The sequence below is a fragment of the Pan troglodytes genome, chromosome 1 (genome assembly GCF_028858775.2).
Source record: "Pan troglodytes isolate AG18354 chromosome 1, NHGRI_mPanTro3-v2.0_pri, whole genome shotgun sequence".
NCBI lineage: Eukaryota > Metazoa > Chordata > Mammalia > Primates > Hominidae > Pan > Pan troglodytes.
The window spans coordinates 196116170-196136605 of record NC_072398.2 but is presented as its reverse complement, the minus strand read 5'-3'; the positions used below and the strand labels follow the sequence as shown (position 1 = coordinate 196136605).

Genomic DNA, 20436 nt, shown 5'->3' with positions numbered 1-20436 from the left:
AGAAGCAGGGCCAATACCCACTCCCTTTTAGAGGCAGATCAATTCATCAAATGCTCACTACTGCCCTGTGCTGACTTTAGTTAAACATCAGTCGGCTTCAAGAGGCAACAGCTTCTTATGCTTCTTCCTGCTCTCTGCTTTTACTCCCCTCACAGCCTTACCAGCAACGTCTTCAGTGGTAACATTTAGTAGAAACTCCTAGAGCCCTTTTGGAAAGACATTTGGTATTATGCATGAGATCCTCAAAACTGCTCATTTATCCCATTTCATCCAAAATGACATTTACTATTTTTACTGTTTATTCCAAAACGCAGGAAAAGCTTCATATAAGATATTCGTTGCAGTATCTAAACGAGTGACCAACCAGAAACAATTCAAATGTCCAGCAATATGGAAATTGTCCAGGATAAACTTATGTCATACTCCCACTTGATAGACAATTATGTTGCTATTATAAACAACTACAGCCAGGCACGGTGGCTCATGCCTGTAATCCCAGCACTTTAGGAGGCCAAGGCAGGCAGATCACAAGGTCAGAAGTTTGAGACCAGCCTGACCAACATGGTGAAACCCTGTCTCTACTAAAAATACAAAAATTAGCCGGGCATAGTGGCGCACACCTGTAATCCCAGCTACTCAGGAGGCTGAGGCAGGAGAATCGCTTGAACCCAAGAGGTGGAGGTTGCAGTGAACCAAGATCGCGCCACTGCACTCCAGCCTGGGCAATACAGCGAGACTCCATATTTAAAACAACAACAACAACAACAACAACAACAAAACTACAGACTGCCAGGCACGGTGCCTCACACCTGTAATCCCAGCACTTTGGGAGGCCGAGGCAGACGGGATCGCTTGAGGTCAGGAGTTCGAGACCAGCCTGGCCAAGATGGTGAAACCCCTGTCTTTACTAAAAACACAAAAACTAGCCAGGCACGATGGCGCACGCCTGTAATCCCAGCTACTTAGGAAGCTGAGGTAGGAGAATCGCTTGAACCCAGGAGGCAGAAGTTGCAGTCAGCCAAGATCACGCCACTGCACTCCAGCCCGGGTGACAGAATGAGAGTCCATCTCCAAAAAAAAAGAAAAAAGAAACTACAGGCCAAGGCCGGAGGATCACTTGAGCCCAGGAGTTTGAGACCAGCCTGGGCAACATAGTGAGACCTGGTTCTACAAAAAAATAAAAAAATTAGCTGGGCATGGTGGCATACTCCTGTAGTCCCATCTACTTGAGGAGCTGAAGTGAGAGGATCACTTGAGCCCAGGAGGTCAAGGTTGCACTGAGCCGTGATTGTACTGCACTCCAGCCTGTGTGACAGAGTGAGACCCTGTCTCCAAAAAACCAATTATGATGACCATGTAAAATGGGAAAATGATAATAGTGAGAAAAGTATATAAAATTAAATGTACAGTAATGATAACTATCTCTAAAACCTATGCAGAGAATTAGTAAAAGACAACAAAATGTTAACGGTTGTTATTAACGAGCTGGGAACATGGGTGACCTTTTTAAAATCCCTACCAAATTTTCTTGAATGTGCATATATACCTTTATAGGGAAAGGCGTCTATGTGTGTGTATGTGAGGTCTACCTCCATTTAGACTTGAAGGTGCTGCAGCCAATTGTAATAATGGTAAAAAGGTTCCTGGGAATCTGTGCCTCCAGGGTTCAGCGCAACCGCACTAGTAAAGCAGTTTCCAGGGCTCCTTGGCACCCTTTAATACCAATGTTATCCTGCTCTAAAATGCCTGTACTTGCCTAACTCCTAAGAAGACCCCCAAATACCATCTGGATGATAAGATTCGATCATTATGGTTCTCAGATACCACTTTAATCAGGTTTTTCACTATACAGTGATGGGGGTAGAAGATGGTGACTGTTTTCAAGCAAATTCACGAGGCACATGTTCGTCCCTGCCCCAAAGTGAACAGTCTGGGCTTCCCAGAACAGAAAAATGCTTTCCTTCCTGGGGGAATCCCATTCCTGAGCTGACAAGACAGATTTCAGTAAGAATGAGCACAAAAGATAGGGCAAAATAGTGAAGGGAGCCAGGTGCATATTTGAATTCTTTCCAGTGCAGACTGGAACTAGACATGCAGGTATCCCTCCTAAAGGCAACGCCCAAATCCCAGCCATTCCCACTAGAGGCCAAACCGCCTGCCCACAGAGATTGACAGCCAATGTTCATCTCATAACTCTCCTCCCAGCAGTGCACCAGTAAACTCAGATGCCTGAGTGCTTGTGGCCACCACACAACAGATGCGGCCTTCCTCTTCACTGGCCCCTCGGCTGCTGCTGGGTCTGCCTGGCCATCAAGGAGCAGCCAGTATTTGTGTGGCTGTGTGGTGTGGGAGGGGCCAGAATAAGCAACAAAGCCAATTAGATGTGGGTTCTGGGGCTCTGTCAACATGGTAGCAGGACAAGTCACCACCCACAGTAGGACCATAGGGCCCTGTGTCCTCCATTAATTCTTCTCTGGGCGGTTTCTGTTCAGCACAGCTTTCGGGGCAAATTCTAGCTTGTCCTTAAGGCTCACCACCTGCGTGTGGTCCTTGCCTAGAAGCTCATCCAGCTTGCGATCCTCCCGGCGCTCTGAGATGCTCTTTTCCTCCTCCACGGGCTGGGGGTCCTTTCCCCTGATGAACCATTCCAGGTGGTAACCCACAGCCCCGACCACGAAGGCAACAGGGAATGTGACATAAGGAGCATAGGTACGAACCACGGTCCAAAACACAGGCCACATGACATCTGCGGAAAAGCACAAGGCAGCATTAGAGAACCCAGCATCATCTCCCACCAAATAAGAGCAACCCACTAGGGCTCTCCACTTACCAAGCAGCCTGGCACAATTTTTTTTTTTTTTTTTTTTTGAGACGGAGTCTTGCTCTGTCGCCCAGGCTGGAGTGCAGTGGCACGATCTCAGCTCACCGCACCCTCCACCTCCCAGGTTCAAGCAATTATCTGCCTCAGCCTCCCAAGTAGCTGGGATTATAGCTAATTTTTGTATTTTTTTAGTAGAGACAGGGTTTCACCATGTTGGTCAGGCTGGTCTTGAACTCCTGACCTCGTGATTCACCCACCTCAGCCTCCCAAAGTGCTGGAATTACAGGCGTGAGCCACCACACCTGGCCAGCCTGGCACAATTTACTGAGCACCCACCCCCGTGCAGAGCAATGCGAGAGGTGGATCCCTGAAATAATCTAGGAAATTTCAAAAGATTCCATTGTTAGGGATGAAGGAAGGATCTCCATTTTACGGACCGTACTGTTTGACAAGTGTGCACCAATATATGACAATGTTCCCCACAAGGGGACCTCTGAGCCTTACCTAATAGAGCTTCAAGCCTATTGTTGACCCCAGGACCTAGTCTGCCAACATTTCAAGAAGGGAAAAAGATGCCTTTCTCTGCTCTATGAAATTTCTCCATGAGCACAGCCGGCCACCTTTTCCCCATGAAACACAATCTACGATGAATCTCCTGGTTTCACAATATGAAAAGTCGTTCCTTTTCCTCATGTAAAGCATAAGGAGCATATTTAAACAGTCAAATACATAATGCATTACCTAATTATTCTGGATTTTAGGTAAATAGATAATGGTTTTATCCTGTTCTGAACCTGGCTTTTCTAACAATGGAACAAACCTATACTTTACAAATCTGCTGACTAAACCACTTTCAAAATATCCTATCTTGGCTAAAGACAGTGGCTCACACCTGTAATTCCAGAACTTTGGGAGGCTTGTAATCCCCATTACTCAGGAGGCTGAGGCAGGAGAATCACTTGAACCTGGGAGGCGGAGGTTGCAGTGAGCTAAGATCAAGCCACTGCACTCCAGCCTGGGCGGCAGAACGAAACTCCGTCTCAAGAAAAAAAAAAAAATCCTATCTTCAACCAAACCCATACCTTCATATTTACATAAAAACTCCTGAAAATATCACAAATCATTATACATACTCTGGATACCGCAGAACTTGAAGATTTTCTGTGAAAAACCACTGTACAAGCCCGGGGGGTGGGGTGGGGCGGGGAGCGGAGTGGAATGGCCTCAGGGCCTCCTGAATTGAAGTAGGGCAATACCAAAGTAATGTAAAAACACACAAATTGGATCACTCTAATGGCCAATTCCGTCTCAAATGATTATTACCATTATCAATTATCAAAGATCATTCACAGTTATAATAACACAGCTACCATTTATTGAGCACTTACATGCCAGGCCTTGGGCTAGGTGCTTCATATACACTCACTCTCTTAATCCTCATGTCCACCACGTGAGGTAGATACATAACCCACTATCAGAGGGTTAAGAGACTTGCCCAAAAGTATCCACTAAAAGATCTTTCTGTTTATGCCCCTGTAGGTATTTCTCCAACACTACTATCTCTGATCTAAAGTGAACAATCGAAACCTCACCAAGGATAAGATGATTCTCCCCCTCTCTCTTTGGTTCCAATTCTCTTTGAAGGAATCCCAATGTTCTCTGGACGTAACACTATAAGGCAGCGGTCCCCAATCTATATTTGGCACCAGGGACCAGTTTCGTGGAAGACAATTTTTCCACAGATGGGGGTTGGAGAGGGATGGTTTCGGGATGAAACTGTTCCAGCTCAGATCATCAGGCATTAGATTCTCATAAGGGGCACACAACGTAGATCCCTCACATGCGCAGTTCACAATAGGGTTTGCACTCCTGTGAGAATCTAATGCCGCTGCTGATCTATCAGAAGGTGGAGCTCAGGCGGTAATGCTTGCCAGCTTGCCCACCGCTCACCTCCTGCTGTGCAGCCCAGTTTCTAATGGGCTGAAGACCACCACTGGTCTGTGGCCCAGGGGGTTAAGGACCCCTGCAATAAGGCAGCATCATGAAATTTAAAAAAAAAAAAAAAATTGCAGCATCTCCAAGACTCCCCCGCTTATTGTCTCAGCACCAGGCACTATGATGACAATTTACACACTAATCATCATTTGATCCTCATAACACCTCTATGATGTAGGAATTATTAGCCCAGACTCTTGTGAAGGCCACAAAGGCTCACAGACATTATGTTAACTTATCCAAGATCACTAGAAGTGATAGAGCCACTGATTTTGAACCCAGGCCTCTCCAATTTCAAAGCCTACACTCTTTCTAGTGGGAAGAACACACTGCAGAGGTATACGGTTTCTGTCCAAACCCTGGACTTAGGGAGAGCTTCCTACAGTTTTTTCCCATCAGCCTGGCATTTCATTACCTAGAAGAGCTCTCCTTTTCCCAAACTCTGAGATTGTACTCAGGGATTTGTGAAATTCAGAGACATAGTAATAGTTAAAAGAGGCACCTCTGAAGAATCCCAAACCTAATACTTCTCCATTTTACTTCCACCTTTAAAGCAAGTCCTCTGTATAAGTAAATGCTTCCCTAAATAGCAACTGTCCGTTCAGATTTCCAAACCTGTCTTAAAACATATCGCGCATGAGTTCACAACTATCTCTCACATGCAGCATAAAGTCTCTCGCTACCGTCCTGCTCACATTCTAATCATTCCCAAATAAGTCAATTCATTCCTTTATTCGACACTTATAACCACTTACTCTGTGTCAGGCACGATGCTGGCTTACCCTGCCTGCGTTTCTCAAGACACTTTAAGCTCCAAAAGGCTAAGAACCGTGTCTGTCTGGCCCAATTATGCCCTATCCATCCAGGCACCTCTCCTACCCTGCCTGGCAGAGTGCCCAAAAAAGGTCTGCTGAACGAATGAATGACAGCCCAAACTCCCTAGTGTAAAATCACAACATCCTCCACCCACTCTCCCCCAAAAGGTGGCAGGAGCATAACAGATGCCTTTGCTGATTACAAAAACCTAAAGACTCCATCACAGTCGTCCCCAGGCAGGGTATCACAATGAAAGAGGCAAAAGTGTCTGAAAAACACTGTGACGCATATTTCCAGCCCGGCATGGAGGACGTCTGCCAAAAGCATCCGGTAAAGGTCAACTGGGCTGCTGGGAAACCTGCCCCAGTGCGGGGGCCCGGAGGCCCAACGAGGCCAGAAGCCGTAGTCCCAAATTCAAGAACTGCTAACAAGGACACAGGAGGCCTGAGAAGGCGGAAGAATTAGCCCTGACAGTCACTCGAGCGCAGTCCAGGAATGGGAGCGCAAGTGAGGTGAAGGTCCATCCAAATGGCTACCCTTCTCCCTTCTGTGAGGCTCCCGGTCCCCTGTCCCTAGCCCACCTCATTCATGGCCTCATCAACGTCCGTCCTCATTGAGGTGCCGAGAAGCCCTGTCTGCGGAGGGCTACCTGGGCTCCCAGACTTGGCACCAGAACACCCGCCAGAGAGGGGGGCTGGCAGATCTGGCCGGGACCGGGGTGGACCCTAGCGATCACTCCTCCCGTAACTCAGAGGTTACTGGCCTGGGCTGACTCGACCTGCTCGCCGGGACCGCGCGCTCACCTGCGGCCCAGCCCACACTCCCCAGTGCGGCCCCCGCTCTCCGCCCGCTCGCCGGGAGCACGGAAGTCGCCGCACCCAGCGGCCCGCGGGACCTTGCCCCGTGACCCTGCCCACTGGCCGCCGGCTCTCTCGGAGCGCAGGGATTGGCTGAACTTTAGCCAAAGGACGGAAGGAAGCTAGGCATCCGCAACTGGGCCCCACTGCACTGAAATGGACGTCGCGCCCTCTGTTGGCCGGGAGGTTTCTCAGTGATGTCGCCACGTGTTTTCTGCGTGGAAAAAGTGAAAGATCATCCAGTCATTTTTTTCAACTGATGTTTATTAGGCGTCTTCTAAGACCTAGGTCTGGGCACGCAAAAACAAAAGACATGATCCCTGACCTCAAGAAGCTCTTCTTAGAAGAGTATATTTTAGTGCTTTAAGACCTCTTGGGATCCGGGCTAGCTTTCTAGTGACCTTGGGAACATTATTAACCTGTCTGAGCCTCCCTTCCCCTTCTGTGTAGAGGTAATAACACCCATTTCGCAAGGATGGTGTGAGGGTTGGAAGAGATAATATTTGTAAAGTACTGTGGCAGGCACACAGCCAGCAGGGAAATAAATGTGGCTATTGTTAGTGTAAAAATAATTCAAATATAGTAAAACCTAAGTCTTACATGACCTCTTGGGTACAAGTATTCACTTCCTCCTCTGTGTCCCCACTGTACCCTATACAGACATCAATTTTATCGTATACAGAAAAGTCCCAAAGCTCAAGCTTGTTAATGCTCCCACAAGGCCCTTCCCACCCTCATCCCACTAATCTCAGCCTGCATATTTATTTTGCTCGCACATACTAAACCCGGCAGACCACACTGTTTCACACCTCAGTGCCTTATTGATGCTTTTTCATCTACCTTCCCACCTTTTTTTTTTTTTTTTTTTCAATTTCACTCTTGTTGCCTGGGCTGGAGTGCAATGGCGTGATCTCGGCTCACCGCAACCTCCGCCTCCCAGGTTCAAGCGATTCCCCTGACTCAGCCTCCTGAGTAGCTGGGATCACAGGCATGCACCACCACGCCCGGCTAATTTTGTATTTTTAATAGAGAAGGGGTTTCTCCATGTTGGGGAAGCCGGTCTCGAACTCCCGACCTCAGGTGATCTGCCCGCATCAGCCTCCCAGAGTGCTGGGATTACAGGCGTGAGCCACTGCGCCTGGCCGCTTTTTTTTTTTTTTTTTTTAACAACATCTCGCTCTGTTGCCCAGGCTAGAGTGCAGTGGCACAATCATAGCTCACTACAGCCTCAACCTCCTGGGCTCAAGTGATCCTCCCACTTCAGCCTTCCGAGTAGCTGGGACCACAGATGCACACCACCAGGCCTGGCTGATTTTTGTACTTTTTGTAGAGACTGGGTTTCACCATGCTGCTCGGGCTGGTCTCGAACTCCTGAGCTCAAGCAATCTGCCCGCCTCAGCCTCCCAAAGTGCTGGGATTACAGGCATGAGCCACCGTGCCTGGCCATGTAGTGCCCTTCCCACCTTTCTTTACTATGCCAGATTGTGCTCTGGCACAATTTTCAAGCTTAAGGGTCACCTCCAGAGGAAGCCTCATACATAGACTGCTTATCACATTAGACACCCTTCCTCTATTATCTCAAACAGCTCAAAGCTAAGCTCTGGCAGTGAAGATGGAGAAAAGGGAACAGTATTGTAGGGGCCAAGGTTCACTGAAAATCAACTGACAAAAGGCAGATTAATAGGAGAAAAGACATACAAAATTTTATTTTAACGTGCATAGCACGGGGCGGGGAGGCGAGGGGGTGGGAAGGGAAGGGTCACAGGAGAATGATTACCCAATAACCCAATGGGGTACAGAAGCGTATACACTCTTTTTCATAGGGGAAGGGGAGAGATGGAGAATATAGACAATTCTTCTGAGGGCAGCAAGTGATTCTTAGAGCGAAAAAATGGACAGAAATTAACTTGTAAATGATTCTCTTTAGAATTTGAATGAGCCCGAGAAACAGGCATCATCTTGTGAAAAATCCATCCAGGCGTAGTTGCCTTCCTCAGTCTTCTTTTCTGAGCTAGATGAGATTTCAGAGAGGGGAGGAAGGCAATTTTGTTTCTTTTGGAAAGACGTTTTCTCGATCAGATTAGGAAATTCTAGAGAGAGTGCCTCCCTATACTTGGGAGAGAAGGTTAGAGGGACCTTGATTCTCAGGCAGCTTCGAAGGCCTCTCAGCATGTCAAAGCGCCAGTCTTTGGGGTATCGCTTTCTGAGCCCCAACAGTACAAATAAATATTTAGGAGACCGTTGTTAGCAGAACCTGTTCACTAACTGAATATGTGGAGAGGAGAAGGGAACAGAACTGCCCAGAGTAACTGGCATTTGGTCAGCCAATCATGTGCTAGGCATTGGGGATGCAAAAATGACTGGGACCAACCTGCCTCCAGAGTTCTCTGACTAAAGAAACAGATGGGTCTACAAAATGTCAATAGAATGTAAGAAATGTGATGATAGAAGTATACACACGCAGCACAGAGGAGGATCTTCAGCCCAGCCAGGAAGATTCAGGGAAGGCTCCCTAGAGGAACCAAGCCTTGAGCTGAGTCTTGAGTCATGGCTAGCAGTTCCCTCAAGCAGAATTGCTGAGGGGCTCAGGAGCATAGACTTAGAAATCAGATAGCCATGGGTTCAAATCCTGACTCTTGTCTGCTTATCTCAGAAAAGCTATTTACACTCTTTGTTTTTAAAAAAAGACAATAATAGTACCCACTCCTAGGGTTGCTGTGAGTATTAAATCACCTAAATGTGTATAAAGTGCTTGGCATAGTAGTTTGCACCTTCTCAGTGCTCAGTAAATGGTTATTGACATGTTAAGTATTTCCCAACTGTATTGCTCCTTCTGTAATGTCCTATGTCCATTCGTGGCATTACTCATTCATTAAGCCAGAAATCTGAGTGACACCTTCAAGGCGTCCCATCTTTGCATTATTCTCCAGATCCAGCTTACTGCACGTATGCCTCCTAAATGTCTCTCAAAGTCAACATCATTATCTCTTACCTGGACCACTTTAGCAGCTCCCTGAATGGTCTCCCTGCTGTCTTGTTGCCCCCTCCAGTCCATTTCCTTTCTTTTGGCCATAGTTTTATCTTTCAAATAAAACTATGAGGTTTCCATCTTAGCCTCCCACCCCCAACTCTATGGGTCCCTTCTGGCCGTATCTCCTCCACGCCCTCCACAGCCACCATAACCTGTCACCCTCTCCAGCCTATGCTTTCCTTCCCAACACACATGTGCTTCCATGGCTTTGCCCAGGTTGGTCCCTTGGCCAGAAATGAATTTCTCCCTTCTCTTCCTTGACTACAAAATGCTAATTCATCCTGCAAGATCCAACTCACAAGGCAGAAGGCTTTCCCAGACTGCCTGTGCTATGGTTGTACCCTCCAAAACTTACACTGAAATTTGTCATTGTGAGTATTAAGAGGTGGGACCTTTAAGAGGTTATTAGGCCATGAGGGCTGCACTCTCATGGGTGGATTGACACCCTTATAAAAGGGCAAGTTCAACTCCCTCTTGCCCTCTCTTGCCCTCTCACCTGCCATGGGATGACACAGCAAGAAGGCCCTCACAAGTTGCCAGCACCTTGACACTGAATTCCCCAGCACCCAGAACTGTGAGCCAATAAATACCTGTTCATTATAAGTTATCCAGTCTGTGGTATTGTTATAGCAGCACAAAATGGACTAAAACACCCTGGTTGCTACAGGCTCTCTCCTCTCAATCCCTTGGCCCCTCTGGGAGAACAGGTCTCCCTTTGCACCATAACTTTCTGTTTATATGCTGGCCATGGCCAGACTGTAAGCAACTCAAGCAAAAGGACTGGACCTAATCTTTCACTATCTATGGGGCTCAGCATAACTACCTAGGCCACAAGAACCAAAGGAGACTCATCCACACCAGACATAGAAAACTCTATGAATAAAGTCATAGACCCATAAAATGCTGTATAAATGTAAAGGTTAAACTCAGACTCAGCCACTTCCTGGCTTCATGGTTTGAGGTAAGCTGTTTAAACCTCTCCAAGCCCATTTCCTCATCTGTAAATGGGGGTGAAAACAATATCTGTTTTACAGCATTGCTCTGAGTTCAAACCTCACCCATGCCCCCAATTTTAGAGATGATAAAACAACCTCAGAGAGGTAAACTGACCCAGCCCTTCTACTGGAGACCTTTGGACAGTCATCCAATTTAAGTCTTCCCAAAGCTGGCTGCTCAGAATCTTGTGAAGCACTTGTTAAAACCTTATTCGAGGGCAGAGTCTATTCACTAAGTCTTGGACCAGGCCCAGGAGTCTGTATGGGATCACCTCCAAACTGACTGCTTTTGGAAATTCAGATCACATTAGAGTTCTCCTCACCTTCCAGGCTCATGTGTGTACGTGGACCATCTCTTGCTTTTCCAAAGTTGTCTACCAAACCAGTCTATAAAACGTTCATGCCACTCCTCTGTTCAAAACCCTTCTATGGCTCCCTACAGCCCACAAGACCCAGGCCACCTGCCTCAATGAGACCCAAACACTGATATAATCAAGTCTCTGTGCTCCCAATGTCTCTTCCTCTTCCAAGCCTTTGCACAGCTGTTCCCTGATCTTGGAACATTCTTCCCAGCCCTGGCCCCGCTTCAGCAGCTAATCTCTAATCATCTTTCTGGCACTTACTCCTGTATTTTAACTGCTTGCTTATTTGTCTGTTTTTCCCATATGACCATAAGCTCCATTAAGGGTAGAAACTACATCTTGTTCAGGGCTATTCCTGTGGCGCCCAAAAGTGATAAATGTCTGCTGGATAAATGAATGAAAAGAATTAGCTGACCCAGTGTGGCCCAGAAAAGCAGCCAATCCTGAAGGCTTTTCCTCCTGCCTGGAGGTGACACACCAACCCAAAGGACTGCTCAAGGAGTGGAAAGGGGCTTTCTGGGTGGAGACTGCCATCAGCCCTCTCTGGTCTAAGAAGCCTGCAAAGCTAAAAGCTCATGATTTGGCATTAGACCTGGGTCCACCACATTTAGTCCTGTGACCTCAGACAGGTCTTGTAACCTGCCCTGAGCTTTGGCTTTCTCTTCTATCGTAAGGACCAGCCACATTCATGTAAAGCACTCACCCCTTGCCTGACCCACACTGACCACTCAATAAAGCCATCGATACTAGGTTCTGGTTGCCATTTAGCTTCCCAGGAGAGCTCTGTTCTTTGTACTTCCTCTTCCCCCACCCCAGCCTCCACCAAGGTGGCCACCCATAGGAGGCATCAGAAAATGCGGCAGGACTGAAGTTTTTCTGCTGCTGATCAGGAATGACTGGAGCAGAAGAAACATTGTGCCTCTAGGGGAAGGGAAACCAATTATTTGTCAATACCTAACAATAACCACACTCCCGGTTTATTGAGCACATGCTGCGTGCCCGGCGAGCTCCGGACTTCCCTCTCTGGGGGAACCCTGCGGACTGGGAGGCAGAACGGGATACACCGAAATAGGAAGAACGGAGAGCTTGACACCCTCCCCCTCTTCACCCCACCTGGGCCCCTCCAGGAGGGTCCAGGCCCTTACTGTGGGCATCAGGGGGCCGAATCTCCTTTCCACCAGCTGGCCCATCCCTGGAAGGAGCTCAGGCAACCCCTGCTGTCTCCAAACCAAGAGAGTGGGCTCCCGGTCCCTTCTCCCTTCACCCCCGTCCTCCCACACACAGGACGGAGGTGGCCTCTTCTGGAGAGAGCAGCTGGCTCGAGTGCAGTTCTGCCGTTTTATTTTTCCTGGGATATTCAAGGGGATGTGGGAACAGCCACAGGTGTGGTGAGGGGAAGCCCCCATCTCCCCTCCCCAGCCGCTGGGAAAGGGGAGAGGCCCAGGCGCCCTGGTCCTGGGTTGGTCCAGCCACTGTGGTCCCTGGGCCCAGTGGGCAGAGGGCTGAGGATGGAGCCCCTGGGAGGGTGGGGCGGGCTCCTAGGCAGGGTTCGGGATTCTTCATAAAAAGCCACGAAGCTTGATCCCCACGAAGCCCAGCCCCGCGGGGTGGGGGGGGGGGGGACGCAGAGCCCAGATGAGGGACCTGGCCCGGCCTGGCCCGTGGGGGAAAGAATGGCAGAGATGGTGCCCATGGGGAGGAGGTGGGGACAAAGCGTCGGACCAGGTGGGCAGGGGATCCAGGTGAGGGGCGCAGGGCGGAGAGGCACGGCCCCCTGCCCAGCCCGGGCGCCTTCGCGTGGGATCAGGAAGGTAAAAAACCCACGAGAGTGTGACGGGCCCGGGGGCCGGGGCGTCCGGTGCCGGTGGGGCGGGCGCACGGGGCGGCCCGCGTTCACAGTGACCTCGACGCTGGGTGTACAGTACGGGTGGAGAACCGCGGGCCCGGGCCGGGCTGGGCGGGCCGGACCGGTCACAGCCTGGTCTGGGCCTCGGGGATGTAGATCTCGATGCTGTCGGCGCTCTCGGTGGCCGAGCTGTGGCGGAAGGAAGCGGCGCGCTTGGCCGCCAGGAGCCTCTTGCGCGCTTCCTGCCGCTGCCGGTCCACGGAGTCCAGGGAGCGCTCCTTCACCGGCACGCCCCGGCCCCGCAGGGGCTTCTTTGGTATCGGCGGAGGGACCTTCTTCTCCTCCTGCGGGGCAGAGGGCGTCGCTGAGCTGGGGCGCCGAACCATCCCAACACCCAGGTGTCCGCCCCCGCACCCCCGCGCCCGGAGTGCTGACAACCGCGTGGCTCCGAACGCGATGGCGCTCAGAATCCGCCACGGATCCCGTGACCTGAAGCCCCAGGTGCTCCTGTTCCGACAAGGTCAAATCCCCACATTTTCCACCAAAGCGCGGCGCGTTCGAGCGCCCCCTGGTGGCGCCGTTCTCAACAGCTGGCATCAGAGCCGGTTTTTCACTCCGGGTCCCGACCCAGTGGAGGGAGTTCCCGACCCAGGCTCCGCAATGAGGGTGCACATACCAGGCCTCTGGCCCTCATCGCAGACAAGGTCCAGCGACCTGGCGGCTGAGGGGACCCTCAAGGCTCTGCCCTCGATGCCTAGGCCCGAACTGAGGACAGTCTGTCCTTCCGTAAGGTCTACTTTTGCTCTCTCCAGCTGCAGCCGCCACCATCCCCCCAACCCCGCTCCCCCACGCTGAGGAAGCCTTGGGGTTCTGGCAGCTCAAGCAGTGATGAGCACTGGGGCCAAGCAGACGGCAGTGGCCACGAGCGTGGTCACTCTGGAAGGGGATGGTCACCTATCACCTGTCCAAGGCTGCCCTTGCTGCCCATGGATCCCTTCCCCTGCCCCCTTGTTCGTCCCACCCTCTACCTCTCTGGGGAGGGGAATTTCCCAGAGTCTGGCCTCTTTGCCTGAAGGGACCCCAGCCCCACCTTAGGCTCCAGGAGTTTCCAGCTGTTGGCCTTGAGTTGCTGTAGCTCCAGGAACTTGAGGGTCACATCCTCGATGGAGAGCTGTAGGAGGTCCCAGAAACCCGCCAGGTCCTGGAAGGTGGGCACAGGGAACGCAGTGGGATCCTGCAACAGAGGAAGATGGAGGGAAAGTGGTCAAGGAGGTCTGAGCCCCAGCCAGGACAAGAGAAAGTCCTATCCACCCTTACTGCCAGGAAGCTCAGCCTGGGAGAGTGGGTGGGGGCTGGGAGACAGGGGGACAAGAGCGAGCCCAGGCCTCCCCTTCTTGTGCACAAACACCTGGTCCTACCTCCAGGCACAAGACTCACAGCTACCCCAGCAGGCATGCAGGCCTGGTCTCACCTCTGGTACACACTCACTCTGGGTCACCTGCCTGTCTCACCTCCAGCACACACACACTCTGGGTCACATGTATCTGGTAGGATCTACTACTACGGGCACTCACCATGCTTTGCTGACACAGCCGGAAGAACTGCTGAACCTTCTGGGACAGGAGAAGTTGTGTGCTGCCCACAGCACTGCGGATCTTCTCCAGGACTAGAAAGCAGAAGGAAATTCAGGGAGGGAAATGATGCGTCTCCTTCCCCAGCCTCCACGAAGTCTGCCCTGAATGACGCTGACCCCTCGGTTGCTTGGCACTGTGTATCCATCAGTCTCCTCCAGCCCCAGCCCCATCCCATCCTCAAGTTCCTAACAAGTTCTCGCTCCACTACACCAAGACTGTATCCTCAGACACTGATGTTCCCTCCTTCATACAGCCTACATTTCTTGAGTGCTCATCCTCCTTTATCCTTTCTCCCTCCCGTATCAGAGAACAGACGGAAACCAGCCCCAGCCTAGCCCTATAGCCTTGGCCAGGGCATTAGCTCAATGACCACCCACTGGCTAAGCTTTGTTCATCACTCCCCAGTGCATGCAAGACTCCTTGGCTCTTTAAGAATGACCAAGTAATTTCACGTACATAACACATCTTCATAGTCACTGTCCCCTCAACTCAGAGATTCTGGGGTAAGACTGTGTCTCCCAGTGGATCTGACTTACAGGAAGGGCCATGCTCTCCCTCGGGCCAGGGCCACATCTCCCTGGCTGAATCTCCCTCTTCTGTGCCTCAGACAGGATCTGACATTGTGAACTGCCTCCCTCTCTGTAATCTTGGTCGCACCACCTGGATCCCCACACCAGTCCAGATCTGAACGGAGTTCCCTTAGTCCCCATAAACTTGGTGATTTGGACTAGCAGCCATCCATAGAAGGCCCAGCCCTTTGGCCTGCAGTGTCTGCAGTCCCAGCCCTGGCCTCTAAAGCTGCACCATGTGCACCCTGCTCCCTTTCAAGAGCTCCCAGCATGTCTTGCTGCCGATGTTGACCCGCCACGCTCCAGTGCAGAAGACCAGTGAGGCACCAACCGAAGGGGCCTCCTGTTACACTGCAGCCCCAGCCACCCCCATCAGGGTCTCCTGAGCACACACGAGGCCATGGTCCCCAGAGTCCCCTTGTTCCGATGCCGTGACTCACTCTCCTCGGGTAGCTCATAGTCCTCCGCCTCACGCTCCATCTGCTGGCACCAGTGCTCCAGCTTCTCCACCTCTGCCCGCAGCATCTTGATGAACCACTCGCCGTCGCGTGGGCAGGGGGATGCGCGGCCTGAGTCGGGGAGGCTACGTGAACCGCGCTCTATCCAGGAGTCACGGCGGCCGGCCCCAGGGCCGGGGGTGGGGGCGGGGGCAGGGCCGGGCGACCCATCGGTGGCCGGCGGCTCGTACGGCAGTGGGTAGCCCTCGCGGTAGGCCCACTGGCCCTGCGTGTGGACCGTGCGGAAGACTGAGTAGGTGGGGGCCCGGGGCCCAGGCTGGGGCTCAGAGGCGTGCCTCTGGAAGGAGCGTCCAAACTGCAGGGCCTTGTCTTCTGTGGCCACCGTGGCCAGGCCTGCCAGGCCCTCCAGCTCCAGGTCTGCCTGCACGCCAGCCGTCACACTATTGGAGCGCTTGAACCTTGCTCGCCTGGGGAGAGGGGTGGCTGTCATCCCCCATTGCCCAGGCTCATGCCAGCTCTCACCCCCACCCCAAGCAAAAAAAAGGAAGGGAATGAGAAAGGGAACCTACAAAGTGATGGACATTAACCTATGCACTTTAAATATATTGGTCCTTGTAACAGCTACGTACATAATATACCTACCTATTGCACTGCCTCTAGATAGGGGTGATATCCAAGCTATTTAGCAACCAGTTCAGTCCATGGACAGAGCAGATGCTGGCATACACCAGGCAGAGCAGGCACAGACCAAAATGCTGCAGCAGTGCCCTGGAGAGGCTAGATTGTGGGGTGGGCTAGAGGGGTCAGGGAGGAGCCAGGGTGGTGGCTCTTTACCAGTGAAGGCAGAAGGTATTTCAATTTTTTTTTTTTTTTTTTTTTTTGGAGATGGAGTTTTGCTCTTGTTGCCCAGGCTGGAGTGCAATGGCGCGATCTTGGCTCACCACAACCTCCGCCTCCCGGGTTCAAGCGATTCTCCTGCTTCAGCCTCCCGAGTAACTGGGATTACAGGCATGCGCCTTTTGTCTCTTTTTGGAAGAGACAGGGTTTCTCCATGTTGGTCAGGCTGGTCTCGAACTCCCGACCTCAGGTTATCCACCCGCCTTGGCCTCCCAACGTGCTGGGATTACAGGTGTGAGCCACCGCGCCTGGCCGAAGTATTTCAATATTTTAACAAATTCTATGTCTATGCTAGTTTACACCAGCTGCACTAGAGTGTCCTCAGCTCTACCTAGAGATGAGTAAACTAAGTAAACCCAGCTTCAAAGTAGCAGAGCCAGGATTTGGACTCAGCGCTGCCGGGCTCCACAGTCCAAGCACTTCCCACTGCACCAGCTGCTAGAACATCACAGGAAGAAATGCCTTGGAGCAGCTGGAGGTGGAGTGGGCCTGCAGCTGGGAGGACTTCTCTAGGGACCCCGATGGCTCAGCCCAGAGCCTGGCCAGACACAGTAAGTCAGTGCCAGTGGAGCTGAATTAAGTTGTTTGCAGGAATGACATAGGGCCTGGAAATTTCTTGTCTTTGAGTTAATAATATGCAAATCTTATGCAAACCAAAAAGTCAACTGGCCGTGTTCATTTTTTCCCTGAATTCGGAGTTCTTTTCTATAAAGAAGTCAGTGGCCGCTTAAGATGCATGAGGTTGGGACCAGGCAATACTTTAAGAAGTGGGAGTCAGGAGATGTGGGAGGTGGGGGATAAACAGAAGATCAAGGTTTGGAAATTCAAGGACCACAAAAGAAAAGCGTGTGTGTCCTGAGCTACCTCCACCCCTACATGGTCAGAAGGGATTGTGGGCCCAGCTCTAGGGTCCCTCCACCTCCTCAAGAGACTCTCCCAACCCCCGCAACTTCAGCCTTTCTCTTGCTGCCCAGGCCTTCTCTCCCTGCCTGCCTGCCTGCCTACTTCTCTCCAGCTGGCAGGCTGCCTGCTGGGAGCCTGTTGCCATAGAAACCAGGCCCAGAAGGATGCTGCAGGACCCAGGAAGGAGAGATGCACTCATGTGCAGTCTCCAACGAGCCCTATGTCCCAACCCCCACCCAGAGAGGGAGAAGGAGAGAGAACATATCCTCATTGCCTCCCACACAGTCTTCCCCTCAGTGTCTGCCCTGTCCTGCCCTGGTCAAGGTTTGCATCACCATCTGCCCTGATGATTAGACTGGCCTCCTTTCAGATACCTCTGCCTCCATCAGTACCCTGCAGAGGAAGAGCACGGGGCCAGGAGTTAGCTCTGAGTTCTAATGCTGGCTTTCTCACTGTGTGCCTTTGTCACTCACCCTCCATCTAGGTCATCCAATGTGTATGTGTGTATGTATTTAAAATATATGTATTAGATATAAATATACACACATATACATCTAAAAATACACACATATATACAATTATAGAAATAGATAAGTAATTGCCAAGGTAGTTCCTCTCTCTAAAATTATATTTTGCATATTTTAAGATCTGGGGCCCTCCCCAGTCCACCCAAGACTGGAATAGTCTTCCTAAAGCTGAGCTCTGCCAAGTCATTCCCCTACTCAAAACCCTTCCACAGCCCCCTACTACCAACAAGACAAAGTTCAGACTTCCTGTACCAGCATTATCTGAGGCCCTGATGTCCTGGACACAGTCCTCCTCTTCAACTTCATCTCCCCCACATTCTCCTTGTTCCTTGAATCGACTATAAGCGATCCTGACTCCAAGCCTTTGCACACGCTACTCCTCTGCCTGAAATGGCCTTCCTCCTCCTGGCTCCTTGTCCATTCCCTGCTTAAGTCCTGTTTCACCTGTTTCACCCTCCACTGCCCACAAGACCACTCCTGAGTACCACACCTCCCTCAGCAGCCCTCCTGGCTTCAGAGGCAGCCCTGCCGTTCAGGCAGATTGTTCTCTTTCTGGTGAGAGTCTTGAGTGTCTAGCTGCACTGTTAGGATGCACCTTGACTTGCTTTGAATGTTTTTGTGCCTTTGTGCTCTAGTTAGCTTGTGGCTCCTTCAGAGCTACAGCTGTTGCAAACCACAAAGGTAAAGGAGGGGGTTGCTCCAATAAATACGCGCCTGATGATCTGCCACACCTGCGTGCTTTCCTGTCACCCCTGCTAAACACAGCTCTGTCCTTCGGCACTGCCATGTTCGCTGCCTTCCGCCTGTCCTCTGAGATGTCTTGAGAGGATCCCATTCCATCGCGATGGAAACAGCCATACTGCCGGGAACAGAAGGACCAAGTGCCCCAGGCTGCATGCTTCTCAAGCCACTGCCTCAGTGAGCTCTCTCACATGTCTGCCTCAAAGGAGACCAAGGAAGTCGAGGAGCTGATGGGATGACCAGAAGCACAGTCCTCACCAACGCTCCTGGCCAGCAGCCAGAGATGTGTACAGCACAAGCAGGAGGCGCTTATCCCTGTGCAAGTGGCATTTAAAACCAGCAGTGTGGGACAAGCTCACCCAAGAAAAGAACAACGGATCCAAGATCCAAACCCCGGGGGAACACGGACATTTCAGGGGTGGGTGGAGACGGTGCAGCTCATAGAGGAGTCTAAGCCAGAAAGGAAGGGGGAGAAAACCACCAGAAAGTGACATAAAATCAGAGAGGGGACAGAAAGGTCTCATGAAGGAATGGGCAGCTAACATGGAAAACGCAGCCGGTTAAGAATGAAAGGTGCCCACGGATCTTGCAATCTGGAAGCCACGGGTGATCCAAGCAAGAGTGGGTTTGGTGGAATGTGGGGGCAGATGCAGACTGCAGCAGGTTGTCAGGAGGTGGAGAAAACTAGTCAAGGCAACCCTCAAAAAGCCTGGCTGAGAAGGGAGGAAGACAGAAGAGAATGTACTGTTAAAGAGGGATATTTTGTTTTGGGTGCTTCTTGCTTGCTGTATCCCAAGAGGAAAGAACCTGTGGTGTAGGCAGAATAATAGCCACCAAAGGAATCCACATCCTAATCCCCAGAACCCAGGAATATGTTACCTTCCACAGCAAAAAGGAATTTGCAGATGCGATTAAGTTAAGGATACTAAGAAGAGGAGACTCTCCTGGATTATCCTGGTGTAGTCACATTTTATAAATGAAAGAGGGAGGAAGAAGAGTCAGAGAAGAAAATGGAATGACAGAATCAAGGTTGGAATAATGCAACCTAGGGACTCAACCCACCACTGCTGGCTCTGAAGATAGAAGCAAGCTGCAAGTGAAGGAATGCAGATAGCCTCTATAAACTGGGAAAAGGTGACAAATGGATTCTTCCCAGAGCCTCCCAGAGCCCAGTTTGAAACCCCATTGAGACTCTGGCCCCAGATAATAAATATGTATTGTTTTCCATCACTGAATTTGTGATAATGTTTCAGCAGGAATACAACATTAACACAACCTGTAAAGAGAAATGAAATGAAGAGAGAGAAGAGAGAAGGAACCAGATATAAGGAGGATAAAAAAGAATAACATCTTCTAAGCACTTAGTATGTGCCAGGAGAAGCACTTTCCATGAATAAACATGCTCAATCCTCACAAATAGTCCCACTCTATGGATGTTAGTGTCAGCCCTACTTGTAGATCAGAAAACCGAGGCTTAGAGGGGTTGACTCCTAAGATGAAGGCAGGGCTGGTGGAAGAGGCAAGGGAAGATATCTAAGTAAGCTGGGGTTTGGCTTGGAAGTGGACAGAAGTCCCACCAGTTGACCCCAATCATCACAATGAAGTGGGCGATGGGGGGTGGTTATCTGCTGGAGATGTCTGGGGAGTAGGGGAAGGAATGAAAATGAGCAGCTTTGGGTGGGGGCAGCAGAACAGAGCGGTTAGGCCCGTGTGCTCTGGAGCCTTGCCCGGGTCCAAAACCCAGCTCGGTGGCTTGTGCCTCATTTTCCCATCTGTAAATGAGAATGATAATAGTAGCAGTTCATAAGATTGTTGTGAGATAATACCCATAAAGAACTCAGAACAGCACCCTGCCTGCCCATTGTGTTAGCTATTCTAGAGAAGTAGAATGGTTTGCAGCTCTCACTGAAAAGAGAGGGAGCTGGACAAACACAATCATCGGAATGTAGCACTGAGAACCCGGCTAGGGCATTGTAGTTATTAA

The 20436-nt window shown here is 50.8% G+C and overlaps 2 protein-coding genes across 10 annotated transcripts in view; both read right to left on the bottom strand.

Annotated features, from left to right (window-relative positions):
- Positions 1-281: 281 nt before the first annotated feature.
- SMIM12 (small integral membrane protein 12) lies at positions 282-6642 on the bottom strand. 6 transcript variants are annotated; one of them, XM_016958851.3, is made up of 3 exons: positions 4414-6642; positions 3955-4055; positions 282-2746 (listed from the first exon to the last, which is right to left on the bottom strand). In XM_016958851.3, exon 3 carries the CDS (start codon positions 2739-2741, stop codon positions 2463-2465), a length of 279 nt encoding a protein of 92 aa, XP_016814340.1. In that variant the 5' UTR covers positions 2742-2746; positions 3955-4055; positions 4414-6642; the 3' UTR covers positions 282-2462. The 6 variants fall into 6 exon arrangements, with proteins under 6 accessions (XP_016814340.1, XP_003949406.3, XP_016814329.1 ...); XM_003949357.6 differs by lacking the exon at positions 3955-4055 and having other exon boundaries at positions 6436-6579; XM_016958840.4 differs by lacking the exon at positions 3955-4055 and having other exon boundaries at positions 4210-6560.
- A 5559-nt stretch (positions 6643-12201) lies between these two features.
- Positions 12202-20436, bottom strand: part of DLGAP3 (DLG associated protein 3) — a 63840-nt gene continuing 55605 nt past the window's right edge. For all 4 annotated transcript variants that reach the window (XM_016958857.4, XM_054681096.2, XM_054681097.2 and 1 more), the window contains 4 exons: positions 15367-15851; positions 14298-14389; positions 13814-13957; positions 12202-13067 (listed from right to left, as the gene is read on the bottom strand). In XM_016958857.4, the coding sequence (XP_016814346.1) occupies positions 12849-13067; positions 13814-13957; positions 14298-14389; positions 15367-15851 (940 nt within the window). In that variant the 3' untranslated portion in view covers positions 12202-12848. The remainder of the gene's footprint in view (positions 13068-13813; positions 13958-14297; positions 14390-15366; positions 15852-20436) is intronic.